General features: G+C 55.4%; 2 protein-coding genes and 1 pseudogene across 4 annotated transcripts in view; 1 reads left to right on the top strand and 2 right to left on the bottom strand.

The window, feature by feature from the left end:
- CCNK (cyclin K) overlaps positions 1 to 10,272 on the top strand; it is a 31,023-nt gene extending 20,751 nt beyond the window's left edge. Inside the window, 6 exon segments of the mRNA XM_033191369.1 lie at positions 726 to 895; positions 1,238 to 1,506; positions 2,134 to 2,167; positions 5,545 to 5,616; positions 8,922 to 9,350; positions 9,353 to 10,272. Coding sequence (XP_033047260.1) covers positions 726 to 895; positions 1,238 to 1,506; positions 2,134 to 2,167; positions 5,545 to 5,616; positions 8,922 to 9,350; positions 9,353 to 9,540 — 1,162 coding nt within the window. The 3' untranslated portion in view covers positions 9,541 to 10,272.
- LOC117071406 lies at positions 9,573 to 10,748 on the bottom strand (annotated as a pseudogene). Its single transcript, XR_004432282.1, has one exon. The product of XR_004432282.1 is annotated as an uncharacterized LOC117071406 (transcript).
- A 47-nt stretch (positions 10,749 to 10,795) lies between these two features.
- Positions 10,796 to 23,053, bottom strand: part of CCDC85C (coiled-coil domain containing 85C) — a 94,678-nt gene continuing 82,420 nt past the window's right edge. For both annotated transcript variants that reach the window (XM_033191370.1, XM_033191371.1), the window contains 4 exons: positions 20,823 to 20,930; positions 15,878 to 15,973; positions 14,962 to 15,060; positions 10,796 to 14,122 (listed from right to left, as the gene is read on the bottom strand). In XM_033191370.1, the coding sequence (XP_033047261.1) occupies positions 14,033 to 14,122; positions 14,962 to 15,060; positions 15,878 to 15,973; positions 20,823 to 20,930 (393 nt within the window). In that variant the 3' untranslated portion in view covers positions 10,796 to 14,032. The remainder of the gene's footprint in view (positions 14,123 to 14,961; positions 15,061 to 15,877; positions 15,974 to 20,822; positions 20,931 to 23,053) is intronic.

Below are 23,053 nucleotides of genomic sequence, written 5' to 3'. Positions count from 1 at the left end.
CCATTTCATCTAAACCCCTCATTTTGTGTCAGAAGCAATTGACTTGCCCTGGCTTGAGGAGCCAGTTAATGGCAAAGCTGGGGCTGACGTCCAGGTCATCTGCTTCCCAGCAGAGGGTTTCCTTCTGCTCTGCCGTGTCATGGTGGCGTGAGGTGCTGACATTTTATCACCAGTCTGAAACATAAGTCCAAAACAATACACTGGAGAATTTTGAAAACTCAATACTTAGAGCCCATTTGGTTCTACAAAAATATACTTCCTGGTATCGTTTTAGAGCCTTGACATTCTTTTGAGAGGCCAGGGATCTAATGAAGGACCATGGTGGGAAACAGAATGCCTGTAAATGGAGTTGCTGCCAGCCCCATCCCACTGCAGTCAGTGAAGCTTCTCTCACATTTGACTTCCCCCATAAGATATCATTTGAAGAAACAGTTGAGTGGCTAGGATATTAACAGTTTAAATAACATAAGTCATTTTCATTGATGTAGCGATTTTTGGATGTGCTAGAATTCTTCTGATTCTTTAAGGAATAAATTATTAACTGGTTAAAGTAACTTAGTTGGGTACCCTTAGAAGAGTAAAGACGAGTTCTTTAATTTATAGTACTTTAATTAAATTTAGGGGAGAATAAGCAAATTAATGGTTAGCTATGGCATCTCTATGCGTTGGTTTAATCATAAATGTTAGATCATATAATCTAACCTTTTTTTTTCTTGTTGAACTAGTCTCTGCACCACCTTGTCACTGCAGTGGGAACCCGAGATCATAGCAGTAGCAGTGATGTATCTTGCAGGACGTTTGTGCAAGTTTGAAATACAAGAATGGACCTCCAAACCCATGTATAGGAGATGGTGGGAGCAGTTTGTTCAAGATGTCCCAGTCGACGTTTTGGAAGGTACTAGGCATGCTAAGCTTTCTTGTGAGGATGTTCCATGTTGAGATTATTCTTCCATGTGTACCCTGAGTCCCAAGAATGGATTTTCCCAAATAGACATATGTGAGCAATATTTCAGAAGCATCGTTAATTAAATTATCTAATAGTTTCCGCTTTGTCCAAACACATACTTTTGATGAACTGAAAACACGCACCACTATTGCACACAACAAAGATGGGGTGAGTTGTAAATGTGAGTCATGCGTAGGTCCTCGTAGGGGTATCATAACTGCTTCTTTATCCAGGTAAAATTTTATTTAAAATACCAATTTGTGTAAAATGTGATTGTTGGCTATCATTTAGACATCTGCCACCAAATCCTGGATCTTTACTCACAAGGAAAACAACAGATGCCTCATCACACCCCCCATCAGCTGCAACAGCCCCCATCTCTTCAGCCTACACCACAAGTGCCGCAAGTACAGCAGTCACAGCCGTCTCAAAGCTCCGAACCATCCCAACCCCAGCAGAAGGACCCCCAGCCACCAGCCCAGCAGCAGCAGCAGCCAGCCCAACAGCCCAAGAAACCCTCTCCGCAGCCCAGTTCTCCCCGACAGGTTAAGCGAGCCGTGGTGAGTGGGCCAAAGCAGGCCCTGGGTAGAGCGGGCTTTCCAGGTGGCAGCAACACCTGAGCACTGTTCCCATTTCTAAGCGAGCACAGGGAACACTGGAAGCAGGGGGTGTTCACCGAAACTCGCAGTCTAACTGCTTGTTGGCGGGGAGCCTAAAAACGAAGGTGCTCCAAGGACAGGCTGCCTCTGAGAACCAGGAGGGGGCTCTCTGCCCGGCTCCAGCCCTGCTGCCTGTTTCATCCCTGCCAGGGTTCTGAAGCCTGTCAGGGTGTTGTTGCTGTGTCCTAGCAGTGTTGTTGTGCGTGCTGCTTCTACGCAGCTGACTGACCCCAAACAGTGGACTGTTTCCTGCACCCAAGTGGTCCTGAAACTTAGTGTTTACTCAGAACTCACCATTCAGGAAAGCTAATCATTCTGTCTTATTTGGTAAATGGAAAGAGGAAGGGAGCAGAAATGGTGATCTGGTAGATGCCATGGTTTGCCCTCAGAGTTCAGGCCAGAAATAATTTTTGTCTGAGGTTGTTCACAGTGACTGCCGTCACTGATTCTGATGGTAGCTGGATAATGCATTTTTTCTCATCATACTCGGGATCCCAGCTAACAATTGTATATTTTCTTTTGTAACAGGTTGTTTCTCCCAAAGAAGAGAACAAAGCAGCAGGTAATTTCCTGTTCTGATGTTTTGGTTTTTAGTTTTATGTGTTTATATGCAAAACTTTAAATTCTTAGCCAACATTGTTTCTTTTCAGATCTAAATTGGCCTTAAATCTTAACTTTAGAGCTCATCCAAAACTTCCATCAGCATTGTCTTTCTGTTCATCACGTGATCATAGATTTTAAAATTGTGCTCTTACGAAGCTATCAATACAGAAAACATTACTGGCAATAAAAATGTACTCAGTAACATATATAAAAATATAATTATGGGTGTAGGAGAACTGTTGCTGCAATTTTATTTTTACAGATGAGTTACCCCCATCACAGCAGCAAGAGTCCTCTCCCAAGCACCAAGCCACAGCAGATGGGGTGGACAGTAGGGGCAGGTGTGCTGCCCAGACTGTCCTGGCCCGGCCCAGCTCAGCTGCCCATGCAGGCAAGGCCTCTTTTAAACACACTTGGGTTGAGGGGGTGTCACATGTCTAGAACCCAAAGTTAGTTCATGTCTATATTGGAAATAAACAGAAGGAGCGAGCAAAATTGGAACAATTACAGAACAGAAAGTTAGAAATGTTTTGTCACAGGATCAGTCCACCTATCATACTGAACTCTTTGAAGGCACAGACCCTATTGAGTCATTTGTCTTTCTTTGTTACTTGGTTCTTAGTTCCAGTAGTTCCTGATTCTTAGAACCATGTTCTCGGTTCTTAGTTCCATTTATTAAACTGCTGTGAAATCTTACAGTTATGATAGAGCTACTTTTTTTTCTTTTTTTCAGTATATTTGAGGGAATGATGAGTTCAGTACAGGTGAATTTTTTTTTTTTTTTTTTTTGAGACAGAGTTTCGCTCTTATTGCCCAGGCTGGAGTGCAGTGGTGCAATCTCAGCTCACCACAACCTCCGCCTCCTGGGTTCAAGTGATTCTCCTGCCTCAGCCTCCCAAGTAATTGGGATTGCAGGCATGCACCATCAGGCCCGGCTAATTTTGTATTTTTAGTAGAGACAGGGTTTCTCCATGTTGGTCTCGAACTCCCGAGCTCAGGTGACCTGCCCACCTCGGCCTCCCAAAGTACTGGGATTACAGGCGTGAGCCTACAGGTGAATGTTTTAATTAGCTTCATATTGACCGACATTAAATGTGAGACACAAGAGTGGGCTGCGCTCCATGCCACATGACATGCAATTGAGTTGAGTTGACTTGCAGGTCTGAGAGTCAGGAAACAAGCTACATGCAACCTTGAAGGAAGAGTTGCATTTGAGCAGCGGGAGCGGACGGGTGGATGGAGCAGTAAGGTGGAAGGGAGATGGAGTGGAGTCTTTCTGGAATGTGACGAATTGAAAGGCAGTAGGTTCTGATAGGATCTAAAACGTGGGTTAGGACCAGATCACAGAGTTTACCTGGAGGACTATGAGTTCGGCAGAGGCAAGGGAAGCCATTGGAGATTTAGCAGGGGAATGACTTCGTCTAAATTCATTTGAGAACGAGTGCCCTGGCAGCAGTAAATAGGGCAAGTGGTTGGGAATGGGGAGAATCTTGTTGGCACCCATGGGAAACATGGTGAAACATGGCCTCGTGTGCTGGCTGCGGGACACAAAGGACAGGTCCAGGGGAAACTTGATAGAGGAACTCAGCTGTGCGATGCCATGCCGGAGACCACTGGCTGCAGAGGGCTACAAGCACTGAGAATGTGGCTGGGTCAAATTCTGAAGCACTGACAGTACAAAATACAGAGATTTCCAAGAAAGGAGAACATAAGACATCGCATCAGTAAAGCTTTATATTGGTTACATGTTGAAATAAGATTTCTGATCTATTGGGTTAAACAAAATTTGATCCTTTTTCCTTTTATTTCCAGAGTCTTGCTCTGTTACCCAGGCTGGAGTGCTCCTTTTACTTGTTCAAGTGGTTTCTGGCACACTTGTAATCCTAGCACTTTGGGAGGCCAGGGCATGATTTGAGCCCAGGAGTTCCAGGCCAGACTGGGCCACGTAGGGAGACCCCATCACTACACAAAAATTTCAAAATCAGCTGGGCATGGTGGCGCCACACCTACGGTCCCAGCTACGGGAGGCTGAGACAGCAGGATCACTTGAGCCTGGTTGGTTGAAGCTGCAGTAACCATGATTACACTACTACGCTCCAGCCTGAGTGACAGAGCGAGACCCTGTCTCAAAAAATAAAGTGGCTCCTGGAAAGTTTAGAAGTATAGATATGTGGCTCTCAGTTATATTGCTGTTGGACAGCCCTGATGTAGACAGCTTTAGCTATTAACAGCTGTGGAAAAAGGCAGGAGGTGAGTACTTGAGGTGACAGTAATACCATTTATAGGATACAGAGGGAAAAGGTGGAGTGTGAGGTGCTGATTGCTGGGTCTAGGGATGGGTCATGGTTTTGGTGGCAAGATGGACACTAGAAATGTAGGTTTGTAGTTGTCCACTCAGGGGCTTTGGACTCTGAGGAAGAAGGTGAAGAGAGAGGAGGTCCCTGGACCTTGAATTGAGCCTATATTTGAGATGGAGGAAATCCAGAGAAAGAGGCCAGTGATGGCAGAGGAGACTCAGATCTGAGTGGTGGTGTACAAGCCAGAAGAAAGTACATTTCAGGAAGAAAAAGCCTCAACATGCAAACAGAAAAATAGGGTTCTTTTTCAGTTGCAGTGTGCACGCTGCCTTCTTTAACAGAAGAGATTGGACTTCCCTTGAGCTGCCTTGGAGACCTAGTGCTGTCATTGTAGATTCTGGCTACGTGCCACTGCCTGACCCGGAAGGGTGGGCTGTTTCCTCCACCTCAAGGGGTCCCAACTGCTGGGCTTTTATGAACGGCACATTCTTCCTGCCATCAGCGTGTCGGCTTCCAGAGCTGTACTGACTCCAGTTAATGTGCTGCTTCTGACGTGCTGCCAACTGGAAGTCAGTATTTGGGAGAGAGAAAATAAACTATGTCTAAGAATGAAAAAATAGATCCTCTTGTGAACCCTCAGGGGACTCAGTGACATGATGTTGCTCCTCTGGACCTTTCTTTGTGTCCTCTGTACCAGGGAGGACTCCAGACAGGTCATACGTGCTCATGAAGACATTGCTGTACTGGTCTCACATGGTTGGAAGGACTTGTGTGAAGTGGTCAGCAAGGAAACTTAGGTAGACGTGGAAAATGGGCTGCCTGTGGGAAGCTCACAGGTCTTTTGGAGGGAGGTGGTTTTTCATTTGTTAACAGGATTTATGCATAATGGTTTAGCTGAAAGCTTCCTCAAGGTCCCTTAAAGCCTTGGTCATCTCTGTTGTTTTTCTCCAAAGAAATCTCTGCCAGTACATTTTTCGTATTACATGCTCATTCATGTGTAGAAGTATGAGTGGTTTTCTAATATGCTTTTTCTTCGTAGAACCACCACCACCTAAAATCCCCAAAATTGAGACCACTCACCCACCGTTGCCTCCAGCCCACCCACCTCCAGGTAAGCATCTGCCGAAGCAGCTTGGCCAGCTGTGCACATCGCCGCCGAATAGTGGACGCAGCACGTCCTGGGAGCTTAGAAAAGGGAGACTGTGGGGCCCAGATTGACAGCGTCAGCCACGGGCAGGAATCTTTGCAAAACTGTTCTCGGGCCGGGCGCAATGGCTCGTGTCTTTGATCCCAGCCCTTTGGGAGGCTAAGGCGGGGGAATCACCTGACCCCAGGAGTTCGAGGTCAGCCTGGGCAACAGAGTGAGACCCTGTCCAAAAAAATTAGCCAGGTGTGGTAGCACACGCCTGTAGTCCCAACTATCATTTGAGCCCTGGGCATTCAAGGCTGCAGTGAGCTATGATTGCACCACTGCACTGCAGCCTGGGTGAAAGGGAGGCCCTGTCTCAAAAAACAAGTTCTCATTTTGACCAGGTATTTTGAGAATGTTGTAAATTGTTAAGTATATCTGAATATTCTCTGACCTCTCACATCCAGAAATGCTAAACTACACATTGTATTAGAATCAGTTTTAGGAAAGAAAGCCAAACCCTGCCAACTGAACGTTTATCCAGATAGAGGCAGGGTTACTGTGGCTACTAGGCTCTGGCTGTCCCCACACCTGCTTCCTGTTGGCAGTGTGTCATCTTAGTGCATTTTGAAGAATAAGCAATTGTACAGAGTAAATGAAAGAGTGAAAAGTTCTCAACAGGTACATGGTAAGCTGGAAAGCCTCTCTGATACCACTGGAAATAGAGAAAAGCTGTAAAGTAGATGGCATTCTTTACCTGTGGCACCATTTCAGAAGGTGACACACTAGAGAAGGCCTGAGTGACCTGTGTTTTCTTTCCGAAAGATGGTTAATACTCCGGAGGCTTCCGAGCCTCTGTCAGCAGCGCCTCCAGCCTGCTGCACTCACTGTTGGTTGGTGCACGTGGCTCACACTGGGGCTCACAGCACCGTGTGCCCATAGCAGATGTGCCACAGATTACATGTCTGTTTTTACTCAATCATGATAGTGTTTATGCTTTGGGAGAACAGAGGCGTCATTTTCCACTTTGGGCCAAATCCCAAAACCCCCAATTCAATATGAACTTTACTTAAAAAAATGCCTGCGGCTGCTCATGAAGCATTTAAGGAGCACCTCCTCGCCAAGTGCAGTTCCCCTGGTCCAAGCCTGGGGCTGTGCCTTCACTGAGGAGATGGATGGTTCACCTGGGGAGCCCGGGGTGGCCAGAGAGGTGCTGCTGCCTCCAGGGCACTGAGTAGCTGCTGTGGAGGCCTCAGAGCTCTGCTCCCTCCCCCATTATAGCCAGCCAGGAGTAGGCCTGGGACTTCAGTGGGACCTGGGAACCAGATACACTGCCAGGAGGCCATGGCTGAAGAGAGCAGGGCCTGGGAGGTGTAGTAAAGCTGGGCCATGAGGAAGGGAGGGAAGCACACTTCCTGGGAGGCCCTAGACCATGGGAAGAGGTGTTCAGGTCAGCAGTGATGTTTAGGGAGCGGTTCGGTGGCAGTGTATGGCACTTGGTCAGGAGCAAGTGTGCAGAGGGAATGGGGTGCCGAGGATAGACCCCCACTTGCTGTTCCAGCTCAGTCACACAGCACCAGGGCGGGTATAATGGTGACTTGAAGATTCAGGCTGCAGGGTCGAGTGTTGGAAGAGTTGGCTTCTGCAAGGTAGAGGACCAGGCCTGTGGGCCCAGGTGGCTGTGGAGTGACACACAGGAGGCATTGAAGGGTGTCAGCGCTTTTCTGCACCTCTTTTTCAGTCAGCTTCTGGAACCACAGGGCATCTGGCCCTGACCTGGAGCCAAAGCCAGTTCTCTAAGGCCAGGCACATACAGCCTTCCTGCCCAGTGGCTGGCGAGGGCTGATCTGCACAGGCAGTCCCCAGTGGCACACCTGTTACCAGCCCGATCAATCCTGCTCATGCTCACTTTGGCAAGATCAAATGGGTTGTGTGCCAATGGCCACGTCTATGCAATCAGGATGTCATGCTCTGCCTTCCCTAACCCAAGTGCCTGGGGAACCAGAAGCATCTTCATGGCCTTTGTCCTCTTTATGTTCTCTGGAACCAGAAATGTTGTTTGTCTCCTGTGCTGCCTTGGGAAAGGACACTCATTCTGTGTGTTTGGCTACCTGTGGTGGGGTGTTCCGACGCCATTTTCCAGGGGTCTGATGGTGACCAAGAGATCACAGGCCAAAACATGTTAAATAAGGCTTTGGCGGAAGGGGGCATGAGGGCTCATGGGCTGGGAGGCGCTGTGGGAGGGGCCTGAGGCTGTTTCTGAGCACAAGTATCTTGGGTGTGCTCAACACCTAATGCTGCCTATCCCTGCTGCATACACACAGCAGCACGCGCGCACACAGCAGCACGCGCGCACACAGCAGCACGCGCGCACACAGCAGCACGCACACGCACGTAGCACGCAGCACGCACACACAGCACGCACACACAGCGGCACGCGCACACACAGCAGCGCGCACGTAGCACGCAGCACGCACACACAGCGGCACGCGCGCACACAGCACGCGCACACACAGCAGCACGCACGCGCACGTAGCATGCAGCACGCACACGCAGCGGCACGCGCGCACACAGCAGCACGCACACGCAGCACGCACACGCAGCACGCACGCGCACGTAGCATGCAGCACGCACACGCAGCGGCACGCGCGCACACAGCAGCACGCACGCGCACGTAGCATGCAGCACGCACACGCAGCACGCATGCACACACTCCTCTGTAGGAGGCTGCTATCTCAGAGCACGCAGGACTAGCCCCTCTTGAGTAGAATAGAACCTGAATTGCTGCTTCGATGGGTACATTGGGAATGTCAGAGACTTGTACAGAATTGTTTTAAATGCCATCACATTCATTTGACCAACTCTCAGGCTTTCTGCAAAATGCCACTGCTGCAGACAGGAGTTCAGTGTGGCCCAGACTCTTGGGGTCAGTTTCTGAAGGCAGAAAAACAGAGGAGCCCCCACACGTTTTACACTAAAAAGAGGGGGCTGGGGCCAGGGCACAAGGGGGCTTCGTGTGCTGCCGAGACTGCCTGCGGGTGGTGTGGATAGGCCTGAGGGAGGGAAAATCCCAGCTCGTCGCAGACAGGGTGGAGGGCCTTTTTGACAAATGGTGAGGAGACATCTGGTGGCATCAGGACATGGGGCACGGGCCCATGTGTTGGGCCACAGAGGAGGGGGCAGCTGCTCCCTGCTTCTCTGTAAAGATGGCCCTGAAGGGCCAGGAGGCACTGAAAAAGCAGCTATTGCTTGCGGAGGCCGGGCACCAACACATCTCTCTCCTGCAGACCGGAAGCCTCCCCTCGCTGCTGCCTTAGGTGAGGCTGAGCCGCCAGGCCCTGTGGACGCCACTGACCTCCCCAAAGTCCAGATTCCTCCTCCGGCTCACCCGGCCCCTGTGCACCAGCCACCGCCGCTGCCACACCGGCCCCCGCCCCCGCCCCCCTCCAGCTACATGACTGGGATGTCCACCACCAGTTCCTACATGTCTGGAGAGGGCTACCAGAGCCTGCAGTCCATGATGAAGACCGAGGGACCCTCCTACGGCGCCCTGCCCCCCGCATACGGCCCACCTGCACACCTGCCCTACCACCCCCATGTCTACCCACCCAATCCGCCCCCGCCACCTGTGCCTCCTCCCCCAGCCTCCTTCCCCCCACCTGCCATCCCGCCCCCTACTCCTGGCTACCCCCCACCCCCACCCACCTACAACCCCAACTTCCACCCCCACGCCTGCCCCCTACCCACGCAGTCCCCCCTCATCCTCCTCCAGGCTTGGGCCTGCCTCCAGCCAGCTACCCACCTCCTGCCGTCCCCCCTGGAGGACAGCCCCCTGTGCCCCCGCCCATTCCCCCACCTGGCATGCCTCCAGTTGGGGGGCTGGGGCGGGCAGCCTGGATGAGATAACGTGAGCCTTTTTTTCCCCCTTTGTTTTTTTTAACAAGTTTTTCTAATCGACTTGCAGAGTAGTTGAAGTGGGTAAGCAGCAGGGTACCTTGTATAATGCGCGACAGTTGCAGTATGGGAAGAATGGACCGGGCCCCTGGGATGACATCAGGGTGGTCCTCACATCTAGAGGACGGGGACAGCCAGCTTTCAGAGTAGCCTCATCAGCGCCCTTGCAGTCTGACTGGGTACACTTGGTTCAGCTAATGTCTGAGAGTCCTGCACTGGGTTACTTTATACTAGTGAAGATGTTAACCAGCCATATTGGCTCAATAAATAGCTTCGGTAAGGAGTTAATTTTCTTCTAGAAATCAGTGCCTACTTTTCCTGGAAACTCAATTTTAAATAGTCAAATTCCATCTGAAGTCAAGCTGTTGTCATTTTCATTCAATGGCGTTCTCTCCCGTGACACCCAGAAGGGTCAGAAGAGCCACAGTTTTGATTTATAGATGTTTGCATCCTTTGTATTAAAATTATTTTGAAGGGGTTGCCTCGTTGGATGGCTTTTTTTTTTTTCCTCCAAGGAGAAGGGGAGAAATGTACTTGGAAAGTAATGTATGTTTACATCTATTTGCAAATTCCTGTACATAGAGATATATTTTTTAAGTGTGAATGTAACAACATACTGTGAATTCCATCTTGGTTACAAATGAGACTCCTTCAGTCATCCAAATAAAAGCAGTTCTGAAACTATCCTTTTCTTTGTTAATGGGTGGAAGGTAGGGCTCCAGGCCTTCGCAGTCCCTGGGTGATAAAATTTGTAGAAGTCCTCCTTCCGGACCCTGGGTACCGGGACCGGGAGAGGCCTGGCTGCAGTTCACAGGAGCCAGAGCCAAACCCACTGCCTCCTAAGGCACTCTGGGTGGATTGGCACATTTGCCTGCCAAGCCAGTCTGCACCCATCCTGTGCCTGCCTTGGTTTCCTTTGGAGGACCTGGTTGAGTTCCAAACCAGCTTGAAACTTTTAAGCCTTGCTGCATAGAACACACACAGGAACACAGGCTTGGGTTTGAAACCCTTTCCACTTCTGGCCTGCGAGGAGACGGAGGCAGCTGGAGGAGCAGCGGCCTCACCATCCACCCTGAGGGGCCAGGGCTGTGTCTGTGGAAGGGGCCCCGACTGAGCCCCCATCTGAGGTGCTTGAGGGGCCTTGGCCCTGTCTCTGCCTGCTGACCCTGCCACCCGTGACGGAAACAAGCACTGAGCACCCAGCCAGGAGGCTCACAAAGAGGCCTTTATTTATCTAGCTCAAAGTAGACACTATCACAATCTTGTTTGTTACTCCTTTTACTAAAATAGTTCAAATCAATGTTTTTACCACACTATCAAAAAGTTCTATTCTTGTCTCCCCACATCAGAGTGGTTGAATAGAAGGTAGAAACAGGCCGGGAGTCCACAGGCTCCCAGCTCTAAACGGCGCCAGGGCAGGAAGGGGTGGCTCCGGGTCTCACTGTGGCACCTTCTACAGAAAATAAGACGTAGCTGCCAGGCCCGGGGACAGAAACCAGGCGTTCCAGTCCATCTCCAAAAAGCAGCACAAATACTTTCCCCCACGGTATGAAAAATATACACCTCTACCGCTCTGCAGCCATGCATTTAGTTTTCTTTAAGAAAAAAAAAAAATCAGTAGTATGTATCTTGTTTCCTCAAGTTTCAAGAAAAAAAAATGAAAGGTCACTTTTTTCTCTTTAAACACTGACGTGTAGCTAGTAACTTGGATAGAAAGGTGCCACCCTACAGAATGTGCTCAGCATGTTCTAGGGCCAGGATGGGCTTGGCCGCTGGGCTGGGGCTAGAAAGGAGACCTCCGTCTGTCACAGTGGAAACGGAAGCCGAGTGCCAGGGCCGCGTCCGGCTTCAAGATCAAGCATCAGAGCCTTCGAAATGGAAAGGGGGCATCTGAAAGGGCACCCCCACTGGGGGCTTTCAGAGCTAAGGCTCCAGAAGGAAGGGGTTTGCCTCCCTGCTAGTGACAGAGCCGGGAGTCACCCTGAGTTGCAGCGCCCCCAGGGTTCCCCTGTGGGAAGGCCCATCTGACCCTCTAGAGCCCACGGCTCTACAACTGCCACCTGTATTCAGGTACATGGCGTCGCTGCTGCTGGCTTTTAAAATCAGCTATTAGTTTGAGATGTGACTGTCACCAACAGAGTTCTGTCCTAGAAAGCCATCCCAGTGCCGTGTTGGCTCAGGGGGCACCAGCTTTGTGCTGCCTCCGTAACAGGCAGGAGGGTTCTCAAAGCAACATTCCACTGATCCTGGATGCCACTGCAGCATTAAAGACAGGGTCAGTCCCCATGAGGGGAGAAAGGTGGCTTCAAGGCTGTTCTCTGGGCCTGTTTGCAGGAGATCCGCAGGTACCAGGAGCCCGTATTTATTGCTTATTTCCGTGGTGGCCAAGGCAACCTGACCCAAACATGATGCACACAGGCTCCCAGACTTGGCTCCCACTCAAAACTGACCCACACCCCTTGGACTACTCTGCGGTTCTTTGGACTCCAAGACCCAGAAGGGCATCTGCCCAGCTGCCCACTCGGGCAAGAATCACTGGGTACCATGAGCAGCAGGTGTTCACCCAACTTCCCGTGTACACCCCTAGTGACCCGGGAGCGTACCCCCTGACCGGGTGACACTCCTTCTCAAAGAATCCAAAGAGCCTCCTGGCAACACCCACAGCAGGAGCGCCACACCATCCCATCACCAGCACCCACTTAGACCCCTGGGGCTAAGATGGGGGGGTGTGAGCCTTTCCCCTGAGAGCAAACAGGCAGCGAGAACTGCTCAGGATAGAGCCGCCAGCTCAGGAGAGGGACAGGGCAGCCACCTCCCTCCTCTTGCCTGCATCCCCAGCCTTGGGCCTGTGTGAGACCTGCTGGGTAGGACGACAGCCTCCCTGGGCTCTTCAGGTGGGGTTCTGAGCACCTGCTGGAAGACCACAGGAGTCTAATGAGGACCTGGTGAGGTCCTGGACTCAAGAGCCAGGGCTGCTTACAGCGGCATGAGCGGATGTGGGGGAGCGGCCTATCCCCGCACTGCGGCTCTGGGATCTCCCCTGTCATGTGCCACACATCACTTACCCCCTCTAGGCCTTATTTTCCTCACACACCAAATTTTCTATTGCACTTTACAGTTTATACATGGTCATTTACACTGAAGATCTCACTGGATCCCCAGAATCCTGTGAGGAGGGCCTTATGCTGCCAACTTTACAACTGAGAACATGGGCTCAGAGTGAGGAGGCAACTGTCCACCCGCAGTGACGGCAAGGCAGCAGGACTCAGCTCCGTCCGGCCGCCCTCTGGCCTCTCCAGCAGGTCAGCTGTCGGCTGTCGGCTCACACCCCCTCAGTGAGCACCCCTGCCCTGTGTGTGCTGGATGACCTGAAGCCGTAAGCATGGCTGAAAGGAACCTCAGAGACCTGTTTCCACCAAGATCCCAGAGAGGCTGAGTGAACTGCTAAAGGTCACACCACAAACGAAAGGCAGAGCCTGACCAGACCCCCTCCTTCCCAAAAAGAACAGAACTGTCACCTGCAGCCCGGACAGCTGTCCACAGGGACCGGAGATGCAGCCAGGCCCCTGGGGGAGGTCATAGCCATCCAGAGCCGCAGCTGTGGCCCAGTGCTGCCCATCAGAAAAATCGCATATGGCTCAGCCCAGAAACTCTCCCCAGGCCCTTCCTATGTTACTGGCCTGTCATGTAAACCACAAGGGACGTGCCCCAGGCATGGGGCAGGAGGAGCCCAAAAAGGGCATAGCCTGGACAGGGTGGCAGGGGGACGTTGCAGAGACTGTGGGGGAGGGGGATGACCTCCAAAAGCAAGAGCAGCAGGCATTGGGTGGCTGGGTGCGGATCCCCAGGTGTGAGGGCACCCTGAGCTCCAGATATGGGGTCACAGGGGGGGCCCAAGGCAGCCTCCAGCCAGCCACAGACATGGTGAGCGGCCTTGTCCACGTGCCGGGGACCCAGTGCTTGGTGGGCCAGGCCACGGCACGTGGGCGAGAAGTGGTACCACCTGTGTCAAGACCCAGGTAGCGGTGCTGTCCGTCCAGTGTGGGTGGCAGCCGGGGAGTAGAAGGTTTGATGAGTGGCCCCTCCATCCCAGGCGAGACACAGGAACCTGGACAGTCCCCAGGCTGGATCTCAGAAGCAGCCTCCTGCTCATGGGGCTCAGGGCTCGGGGCCCAGAGAGGGAACAAGGCATCCGGGCCGCTGTGCTGCAGGAACGGCCGCGGCGTCTCCTTCCCAGGTTGCTGGTGTGTGAGGCGGGAGATGGCGGCTTGGGCCAATGCATCGGACCCATGGCAGCTGGGCCAGGGCGGGCAGCGTCCTATGTACAGTTCACCACAGAGAAAGAAGACACGGGCTGGACTGGAGGGTCCTGCCCGTGTCCGGGGCCTGAAACTCCCCCTGAGGACTCCCAGCAGGGCACGTCCACGTCCACAGAAGAGTGGCCCTACAAAGGCCCCTTGAACTGGTTCCCAGACAGGTGCTGCCGTATGGAGGGCTTGGAGCTGGCTGCATCTCCCAGCTTTCTCCAGACCACCTGTGGAGAGGAGAGAGCTGTGAGTGGTGGCCTCACCCGCGTCCACCTGCCAGCTATGTGCGTCTGCCGCCTCATCACAGCAGAATCACCCACGTCCTCAGAGCCATGGGGCCAGGAGGGACGCGGAGGCCACTGCAGGCCCAGAGACACCCACACCAGGTCTTTGCACGCCCGCTATCGGGCCTGAGCAGGTCATTGCTGGGGTGTGGCTCAGCCTTGCAGCTGTCCAGTGGGGTCCACGAGCCCCACTAGGTGATGCGGGGGAGGGGCTGCAGAGTTCAGAGCCCCTCGCCCCCCTTTAAGCCCTGGGTTCAGACCCTATGAAACTCCTTCCCCGATGGCTCTTGCAAGCACCCAAGGAGACCACTGATAGTGCTCAGCTGAGTCGGGCATGGGGCTCTCCTGGGCGGCCCCAGGAGCTCACGGGGCTCAGCCTGACGGACTGAGGGCTTCCACCTGGACCTCCTGCTCTGAGCACCACCTGCCCAGCCAGCAGCCACGGGGGGCACCAGCAAGCTGGGAGGCCCAGGGGCCAGCACCCAGGGAACCCCTGGGGTGAACAAACCAATCCCGGGGTTGGGGCTCAGGCTCTGTCCAGAACCCCTCATGGGGACGGCAGATCTGCAGACACCAGGGGCCCTCTGGGAAGGGCAGGGGGCAGTGAGCTGATGACCAGCCGGGGCTCTCAGTGCCTCCGAGGCCTCCCCTCAGCCATCCAAGGCCACTCAGCTGAGCATTCGAGAAATGGAGTCCCACATGGGGAAGGGTATGGCCATGCTGGGTGGCCCTGGTCGCACTCCCAGTGCCAAGCCTCTGCCCCCCACCCCTGGAAGCCTCACGTTGCACATCTCGCGAACGATGGCCTTCTCCTTCTCACTCAGGTCCTCCTCACAGCTGTCCTGGAGCTGCCGGTCCAGATTCTCATGTACCTCCAGGACCTGAAGGGAACGGGTCTTGGAGTCAGGGGCAGAGGCCACTGGCAGACCTCAGGCAAGTCAGCTGGCCCCTGAGCCTCAGCCTCCCTTGCTGCACACCAAAGCTGAGGACCCTGAGCTGCTGGGCCCCTGGGGACAAGCGTGGAAAAAACGGGTAGGTCATCTTCTCACCCTGCTGACACTGTGGATGCCCTACAAGGGAAGCCCCTACAAGGGAAGCAGCTGATGGCTGGGCCATCTGGGAGGAAGTAGACAGGCTGGGCAGGGAAGACCCTCAGGTGGACTCACTACAACCCAGGGCCCGCTGGAGATGAGTGGGCACTCGCCACGTGGAGGGGGTGTGAGTAGGCATGGGCGTGTCCATGCACGCATGTGGGACGTCATGGGGCACGTACGTAGGAGGAAGCGGGGCATGGGAGTGGGGACCGTGCTTAGGTGTGCACAGCCTGGAGAAACCAGAACCCATTGGACTCACCCATCTGCACCTGCAGAGGCTGGACCTGGCAGACCTGAGGTTATTTCTAGCCCCACTCCTGCCCCTATCATTCTGGCCTTAGTAGGGTGCCTGCCCTCCCCAACCCCAGGCCTCAGTCTTGCTAGCTGCAGTGGCTCAAGGATGGCAGACAGGCGACACACTTATGACTGCCACCTCTGAGTTCTGCCCTCACGGTGCTCCAGGCAGCCATGGTCACCCAGCCACCCACACACAGATGAAACGCCCCACCCCTGCCACTTGGATGCCCCCAGGTGCAAAGGTCCCACAGTCTTGCGGCGCACCCAGCATCCGGGGGCTCCTGAGGGAGCGGGTAGTGGCCCTTACCTTCATGGCGTGCACGACAGCCTCAGGCTTCTGTCCTGCAGGGCTGTAGCCAGCAGAGGGGGGCGAGGGCAGCTCAGGTGCGGGACAGGCCAGGCCCTGGGGGAGGCAATGACACATCTCAGCTCACCCGGGCTGGCTCCCGTGTGGTGGCCACAGGAATGACCGGTGGCTCAGAGAAGTCCCCGATTCTGAGAGGCCAGGGCCCAGGCAGGAGGAAAAAGGCACCGGGGTGAGGCAGAGGAGGCAGGTGTGAGGACGGAGACCCAAGGAGCCTGCAGCCCCGTCTGGCCGGTCCCGCCCGTCAGGTCTTCTGCAGATGAAACGGTCCTTGATAGCACAGAGGCAAGAGGGGCGGTCCAGGGTCCACCCATACCTCTCAGGCCCCTACCACCCCGCACAGATAAGACCTAGCGTCTGTTTTGCAGGGAAAATAAGTTCAGCCCAGGCAAAGCAAGAGACCCAGATCGCAGCAAGACCAGGAAGGTCTGGACTCAACCCTGGCACCTGACTCCAAACTCCCTTCCCCTGCCCACCCTGGAGCCTGGTTGGACGACACTGGCTTCGCCCTGAGCACTCCTGGGGCCTGCCTCCCAGCTGCTACCTACCAGCCCTGTGGGATGAATTGGCCGCCAGGTGCCCAGCTCCCACATCAGGCCTTGGGGAGGGGACCCAGCCTCTGTCAGAAGCTGCGTGTCTACCCAGGGGCAGGTGGTCCCACCCCCAGCTTCCTGCCTCTAAGGGTCCATGTGGCTGGGAAGCCGGGCGCAGGGCTTCTTCTCAGGCTGCAGTGGGGACCATGGGGCCCAGCAGGAACCAGGAGTTCACAAGATGCTGGGAGAGCTTGGGAGGAACTTACAAGTGCCCAAAGCCAGACAGAAAACGCACAGTGGTGCCCTGTGGGCCCTGGAAGCCCTGGGGTTTTGAGGACGTCTTCGGGGCTCCCCACTCTGGCAATCCTTGGGCCAACCCTGAAAGGTGAGTCTGCTGCCCTCTCTGTAAATGGGGCTCTGATGACGCCTCCCAATGGCCTGGCAGGCTCAGGGAGCTGGGCTGGAATCCCACCCACCCAGGCCCGCATCATGGGGCCACCTAACACTGCAGGGCTGGGCTCTGCGACCCTCAGGGCCCGGAAGCCCCTGCAGGCCTGGCAGCCAAACCCTGGTGCCCTCCCCGCCCGCCCTGGCCTGTACCTGCTCCCAGGGCGTTGCAAGTTGACCGGCTCCTGCCTCCACACGGAGACCAGGCCCCACCTCTGAGGCTAGGGGGCCTTGGGAGCAGCTACCTCCAGAGGCCCCCCGAGCCCTGAGGTCTAGGAAAGTGCCATTGAGGTGGGGCCCAACCCATGCTGAGCCTATTTCCTCGTCTGGACAACAGAAAGGGTCCTCTGCCCAGGGTGTGTGCAGACCTCTAACTCCAGCCCAGGCTGTTGGATCTCTGTAGTGTAGGGAACCCAACAGGGATGCCAGGATTCCCCCTGGGGTAGCGCAAGGGGGCGCCCCGACCTGAGGCAGAAGGCGGCACTCACCACGCCGGACAGCAGGGGGCGCCAGTCGCACACGCACAGCCCTGGGAGACCTGGGCACCTACACCTTCCTGCACCTTCCGCTGCAGAACAGAGTCCATGTGCCCGCTGGCCCCTGGCACCTCTGGTCTCATGTCCCCATCTGCACGAGGCCCCTGGGCTGCCTGTCCTGTTACATCCCCCAGCTCCAGGGGGCCGGGATTTCTGCAGCACAGGCAGGAGGGAAGCCAGGAGCATGGGGGTGGGCTGTGCAAGCTGCCCCTCTCCTGCCCACCTCACTGGGCAGTGGTGGGTGCCAGTGAGGGCGTGGCCTAGGATTCTGAAAGTGACACGAGGACTAGACAAAATCCTAGTGTTACCTCCAGGGCATTCCCGGGGTGCAGGGGCCCCCAACTGCACTAGAACTCAACCCCCTCTGACCACACACACCTCTCCCACTGATTAGGTACCCACTTAGGGCGGATGGGCCCACTGAGTCCTTGCCACACTGCTCCTGGCAGGCACCATCTTTTTACATGTCCACACACGCCCACTTTTTTTTTTTTTTTTTTTTGGAGGCAGGATCTCACTCTTTTGCCCAGGCTGAAGTACAGTGACACCATCTCAGCTCACTGCAGCCTTGACCTCCCAGGCTCAAGCAGTCCTCCCATCCCAGCTTCCAGAGTAGTTGGGACTACAGGTGCACACCACCATGCCCAGCTTTTTTTTTTTTTTTTGGTACAGACAGGGTTTCATCATGTTGCCCAGGCTGGTCTTGAACTCCTGGACTCAAGCAATCCTCCTGTCTTGGTCTCCCAAAGTGATGGGATTATAGGCGTGAGCCACTGAGCCTGGCCTACATGCCCACTTTACAGACAAGGAGAATGAGGCTAACAGAATGGCTTGCCCAAGACCAAACAGCTTGTAAACAATGGGACTGGGCCTTGATCTCAAGTCTGTGGGACTCCCGAGCTGGTGCCCAAAGTGAGGATACTAGTGTGCACCAGAGAGAACTGAAAATAGACATCCACAAAATACCTGTCGCCAAACGCTCAGAGCAACACCATTCATGTGAGCCCAAACGGGGAAACGATCCAAATGTGCAGCAACAAATGAAGGAACTATGTGTTCTACCCACACCACAGAATCGTATTCAGCCATGAAAAGCAGTGAAGACCAACACGGGGTACCTGTGGTTGGACCCTGAGAACAAGATTCGGAGTGAAAGAAGCCAGACACAAAAGGCCACACGTCATGTGATTCCATTTATACGAAATACCCAGAATAGGCAAATCCATGGAGACAGAAAACACCAACCAATCGGTGGTTGCTGGTGGCTGGGGGGAAGGGGGATGGGAGTGATGGCTGATGGGTACTGGATGCCTTTCTGGGGTGATGAAAATGTTCTATTGTGATGATGGCATAACTCTGTGAGTGTCCTCCCTCAGGAGGCTGATGGTATAAACCACCTCCCACCCTCCACTGGGGGCCAGCCCTGGGCACCTGCCCTGACAGCTAGCGGCTGGAGGGTACAGGCAGCAGAGGGCAGAGAGGGAGTGCCCACCCCAGAGAGTTACCTGCTTTACCCAAGGACGTTCCAGCATGCCCTCGCTGTGCCCATGACCCACAGGTAGCCTTAAAGGAGACTTGCCTGGGTCTGGAAGGGCCTGTGTCCCAGGCAGTGTCTGAGCCCAGAGACAGCCCTCCCCAGATAACCGCCTCTCTCTCCCCGGGGGTCCAAGTGCCGGACATGGGCTCTCCAGGACCCAGCAAGGGCCCACTGCCCTGTGAAAACTTCACAAGGCCTAGCCCCTGGGCCTCTGGCCCTGGCCCCTCTGCAGCAGCCACTTCTCCAGACTTCATGGTGGCCCCTCCCACGAGACACCTTGACCTCTGAACACCCACTCCTGCCCACCAACCAGCCCCGATCCTGCCCCCTGCACCTCAGTTTATCACCCAGCCTCCCGGCCTCATGGAGGAACGACCCCTGCACAGCCCCCACGCTGGCCCCTGACCTCTAGGCACACACAGGCACCAGTACGTACTCACCACGGGGCCCTGGCCATCCTCCCCACCCCTATGAGCCTCACTTCCTCCTCTCCAAAGTAGGGGACACCCCCTGGTGCACAGGGCGGTCTAGAGGGAAAAAGGAGGCAAGGAGAACGAAACCCCTCCCAAGGTTGCCTCCTTCAGGCATGTTGCATCCTTCCTGAACATTCCCGAACTCTGATAGCATTTTATCCACACTGTCAGGGCTTGAGGTTCAACCCATGCCCAGGGTGTGCTCTCCAGAGGCCTGCAGGGAGACAGCGTCTGGCGGGCCTGGTGAATGTGAGAGCTGTGCTTGCACAGCACTTCCCAACCTGCAGGCCACTCGAAGGACTTCAGGATGCAGCACTGAGCAACTGCTAGCTGCTATTACTCCCTCCCATGATCTGAATGGATGAGCGGCACGGGGCATGAAGTCTAAGGAGCCAGCCCCGAGGGGCATCCCTTGGCTTTTCAGAACCCTCCACCAAGAAACAGAGCCTTGTTCAGCTGAGGGACTCCTGGATAAATGCTTGGAATATCAGCCATCGGCGGGGCTTTGCTGCCTGCACAGGCTCTACAGCTGCATTCCTGGAGAAGGTGGAAGGGCCGCAAAAGAGAAATTGCAGAGCCAGCAGCCAGCACTGAGGCCCAGCAAGCTCTGCGGGGGGTCCTGGGGTCAGCCTTGCGGGCGAGGGGTGAAGGGGAGAGCAGGAAGGGGCACAGCTGCTATGAGTGCACCCGCTGCCCAAGAAGCACCTCCATACGTGGCTCTGCAGTTGCCGCAAGGAGAACAGCCAGTGCTTCCTAAGCATCAGCTACGCACCCGCCAGGGCTCCCCCAGGTGTTAAGCCCCACAACAAGGCCAGGCTGCCAATGCTAGGAGGGCAAGTGGGCCTGGACTCGTGTGGCTCCCCACTGCCATCCCATCTATCTACAGGGCACATCCCTGAGCTAAGGTCCACTTCCCGGGAGCCGGCTCCAAGTCACCCGTCCCATTCCCTCCAGGCCAGGCCAGCCAGGTAGGGGCAGAGGATACCCCTGGAGGCATCCGGTTGGTCATTTCAGTGCAGAATCCACACACCTGAGCCCCGCGCTCCAGGGCTGGCTGGGTACCCTCTCCCCACTGTGGCCAAGGAGTGGTGCAGGCTAATGAGCTGCTCAGAGGGACAGTGGCTGGGCACGGGCAGCCCTGCACATGTGCCTCTGGACACTGCCCTGCACCTCCAGCAGCGTCACCCCACCTGGGGCTCCGCCTCTAACTGCCACAGTGGACGGGACACAGGGACACAGGGCCTAGGGCTGGGGCTGAACTCGGACACCCAGATCCTTGTGCCCCCCCGGGCAGGTCACTGGCCCACCTGAGCCTCAGCCCCTCATCCAGAACATGTGGGCTTCTTTGGGGCACACACTCACATTCAGCAGGGAGTCCTGGTAGGAGGGCGGCAGGGACGCAAGCTGCGACTCTGAATGGTAGGGCGAGAAGCCTTTCCGCAGCGCGCGGAACTCTCCGGAGCCTGCCTGCTGCAGGGGAGAGAGAGAGAGAGGGGTTAGACGGAGGGCCAGGCTGAGGAGCCAAGGGCCCTGGGCATGGCTCCTCACAGCAGCAGGGTCTGCTCAAAGGCACAGCCTCAGAGGACCCCTCCACCCTCCCCTCCACACCCCTTATCCATCCCCCAAGCCGGGATCAATCGATCTTCACTCTCCCCAACTCAGACGTCAGCGATCCACTCTCCAATGTGGGCTTCATAAACGTTTGTTGGATGGCTGAATAAACAGAATGAATGAATAAAGGAGAGCCAGCGAGAGTGAGTGAGGAGGGAGCGTCTCTCCCACCCCGCGACCCACCCTGGCTCCTCCGCTCCAACATCCTGCCCTTGGGTCCCTGCACAGACAGCACCGCTCAGAGGGCCTGGGACAGCCATTGGCAGCACACGGGGCCACATCCACAGGCAAGGCCTCCCACCTCCCACGGGTTCAGGACTCTAGGGATGCTCTGCCCGGGCTGCCTCCGCCATCGGACGGACAGGGAGCTCCTAAAGCAGGTCCTGGATGCTGCCTCTGAATCCCTGAGAACTCGTGTAAGGGGTTGTAACTGATGCCCTGTGCACAGGAGGGAGGGAGGAAGGCAGGCTTGGCCTTAGGCCCTTTGCTTAAGAGCAAAGCAAACACCCCAACCCCCAGAAGTTGGGGCTGGGGGCTGGGACCAGGAGCCAGAATGAATCCACGGGTCCCATAAATGTCCCAGTGTGTGAAGGTCAGTCCCACAGTGACCCTCCCGTGGCCCAGCCCAGCAGGAGGCACGGCCTTTCTTTCTGCATCACTAAGGGGTTTTGGGTGTTTCTGGCCCAAACACCCTTTTCTACTTCAAAGGAACTGAGAGAAAGCGGCTGGGCAGATAAGACACTGCGGAATGTGCCATAAATCAGCAGGCTGTTGAGTCAACCCAAACAAACTGCAGAGGAGAAGAGACAGAGGAGGCCCAGGCTGGGGCTGGGCTGGGGCAGGGGCAAAGAGGGCAGGACAGGCCGCAGCCATGTCTGGGGTCCCAGTTCCATGCACCAGCCCCTCGGCCTGGCTGTGAAAGATCCCCCACACACCCTGCTTGCCTCCCTCAAAGCTGGACCTGGCTCCGCACTTCTCACAAGCCCCAGCCTCACTGAGGCCCAGCTCTGTGTTCTCCCAGCCCCTTCAGAGCCCTGACCAGGCCCCCCACCAGGGCTGGGAGGTCTCAAGAGCATGGCTCAAGGGCCAGCAAAGAGCCGTGTCCTGCGAGGCGGGTGAGGAGGGGAGTGGAGGCTTTATTACCAGCTCCTACGGAGGCCTGCAGAACCATGACCGGAAAGCAGGGATCCGGGCAGTGACTCCCCTCATTAAGTAGCCCACACCCACCAGACGCTGGTCAGCCAGGGCAGCCGGGCACTGGAGGCTGGGGGCTGCTTCCTGGGCCTCGGGAGGACCTGGGTGTGGCCGAAGGTCGGGAAGGGGCATAAAGGAGAGAGAGAAGTGGGAACCAACCTTCCTGCAGGGCCCCCAAAGTGTGGTGGGTTTTAGATAACCCTGGTGAGCATCGCAAATGGGTCTCAGCACGGGGACCTTGGGTACAGCCCTGAACCATCAAATGGGACTGCCGTGTCCCGACTATGGCATTAACCCTGGCTGACCCTGCCCAGGTTAACCAGAGGCACTCACAGCCCCCAGCTGGGGGTCAGATCAAGGAAAGCCCCCACCCACCCACCCACCAGGTACCAAAAAGAGGAAGAGGCTACAGCCCCCACCCCTAGGCCCAGCACTGACTCACCCTCCCCCAACCATGAGTGACACCCCCCCCCATCGGAGCCACCCATGCCTCCCTGGGTCACCTCTCCTGAGAGATGTACCCCTAGCTCCACTGAAGGGGAAAATTCCAAACCACCTGATTTTCTTGGCCAGGACTCTACAACAGTAAGAGAGTTACAAAATCTTCTCCAATGGAGAATGCATTCTAAGCCAGCACACACTCTGAATGCGTGCGTGCGCGCGCACACACACAGTCTGACTACTGGGCCACACAGCCAGGAAGGGTACACCTGGCACTGGAACCGCTACCCTCCCCTCCAGCCGGCCCTGCCCTGCCCAGCTTGTTTTGACTCGGGCGTCCCTTCCTC

The sequence above is a fragment of the Trachypithecus francoisi genome, unplaced genomic scaffold, assembly GCF_009764315.1.
Source record: "Trachypithecus francoisi isolate TF-2019V2 unplaced genomic scaffold, Tfra_2.0 Lachesis_group3, whole genome shotgun sequence".
In the NCBI taxonomy this organism is placed as follows: domain Eukaryota; kingdom Metazoa; phylum Chordata; class Mammalia; order Primates; family Cercopithecidae; genus Trachypithecus; species Trachypithecus francoisi.
This window is presented reverse-complemented; position numbering and strand designations above follow the sequence as displayed.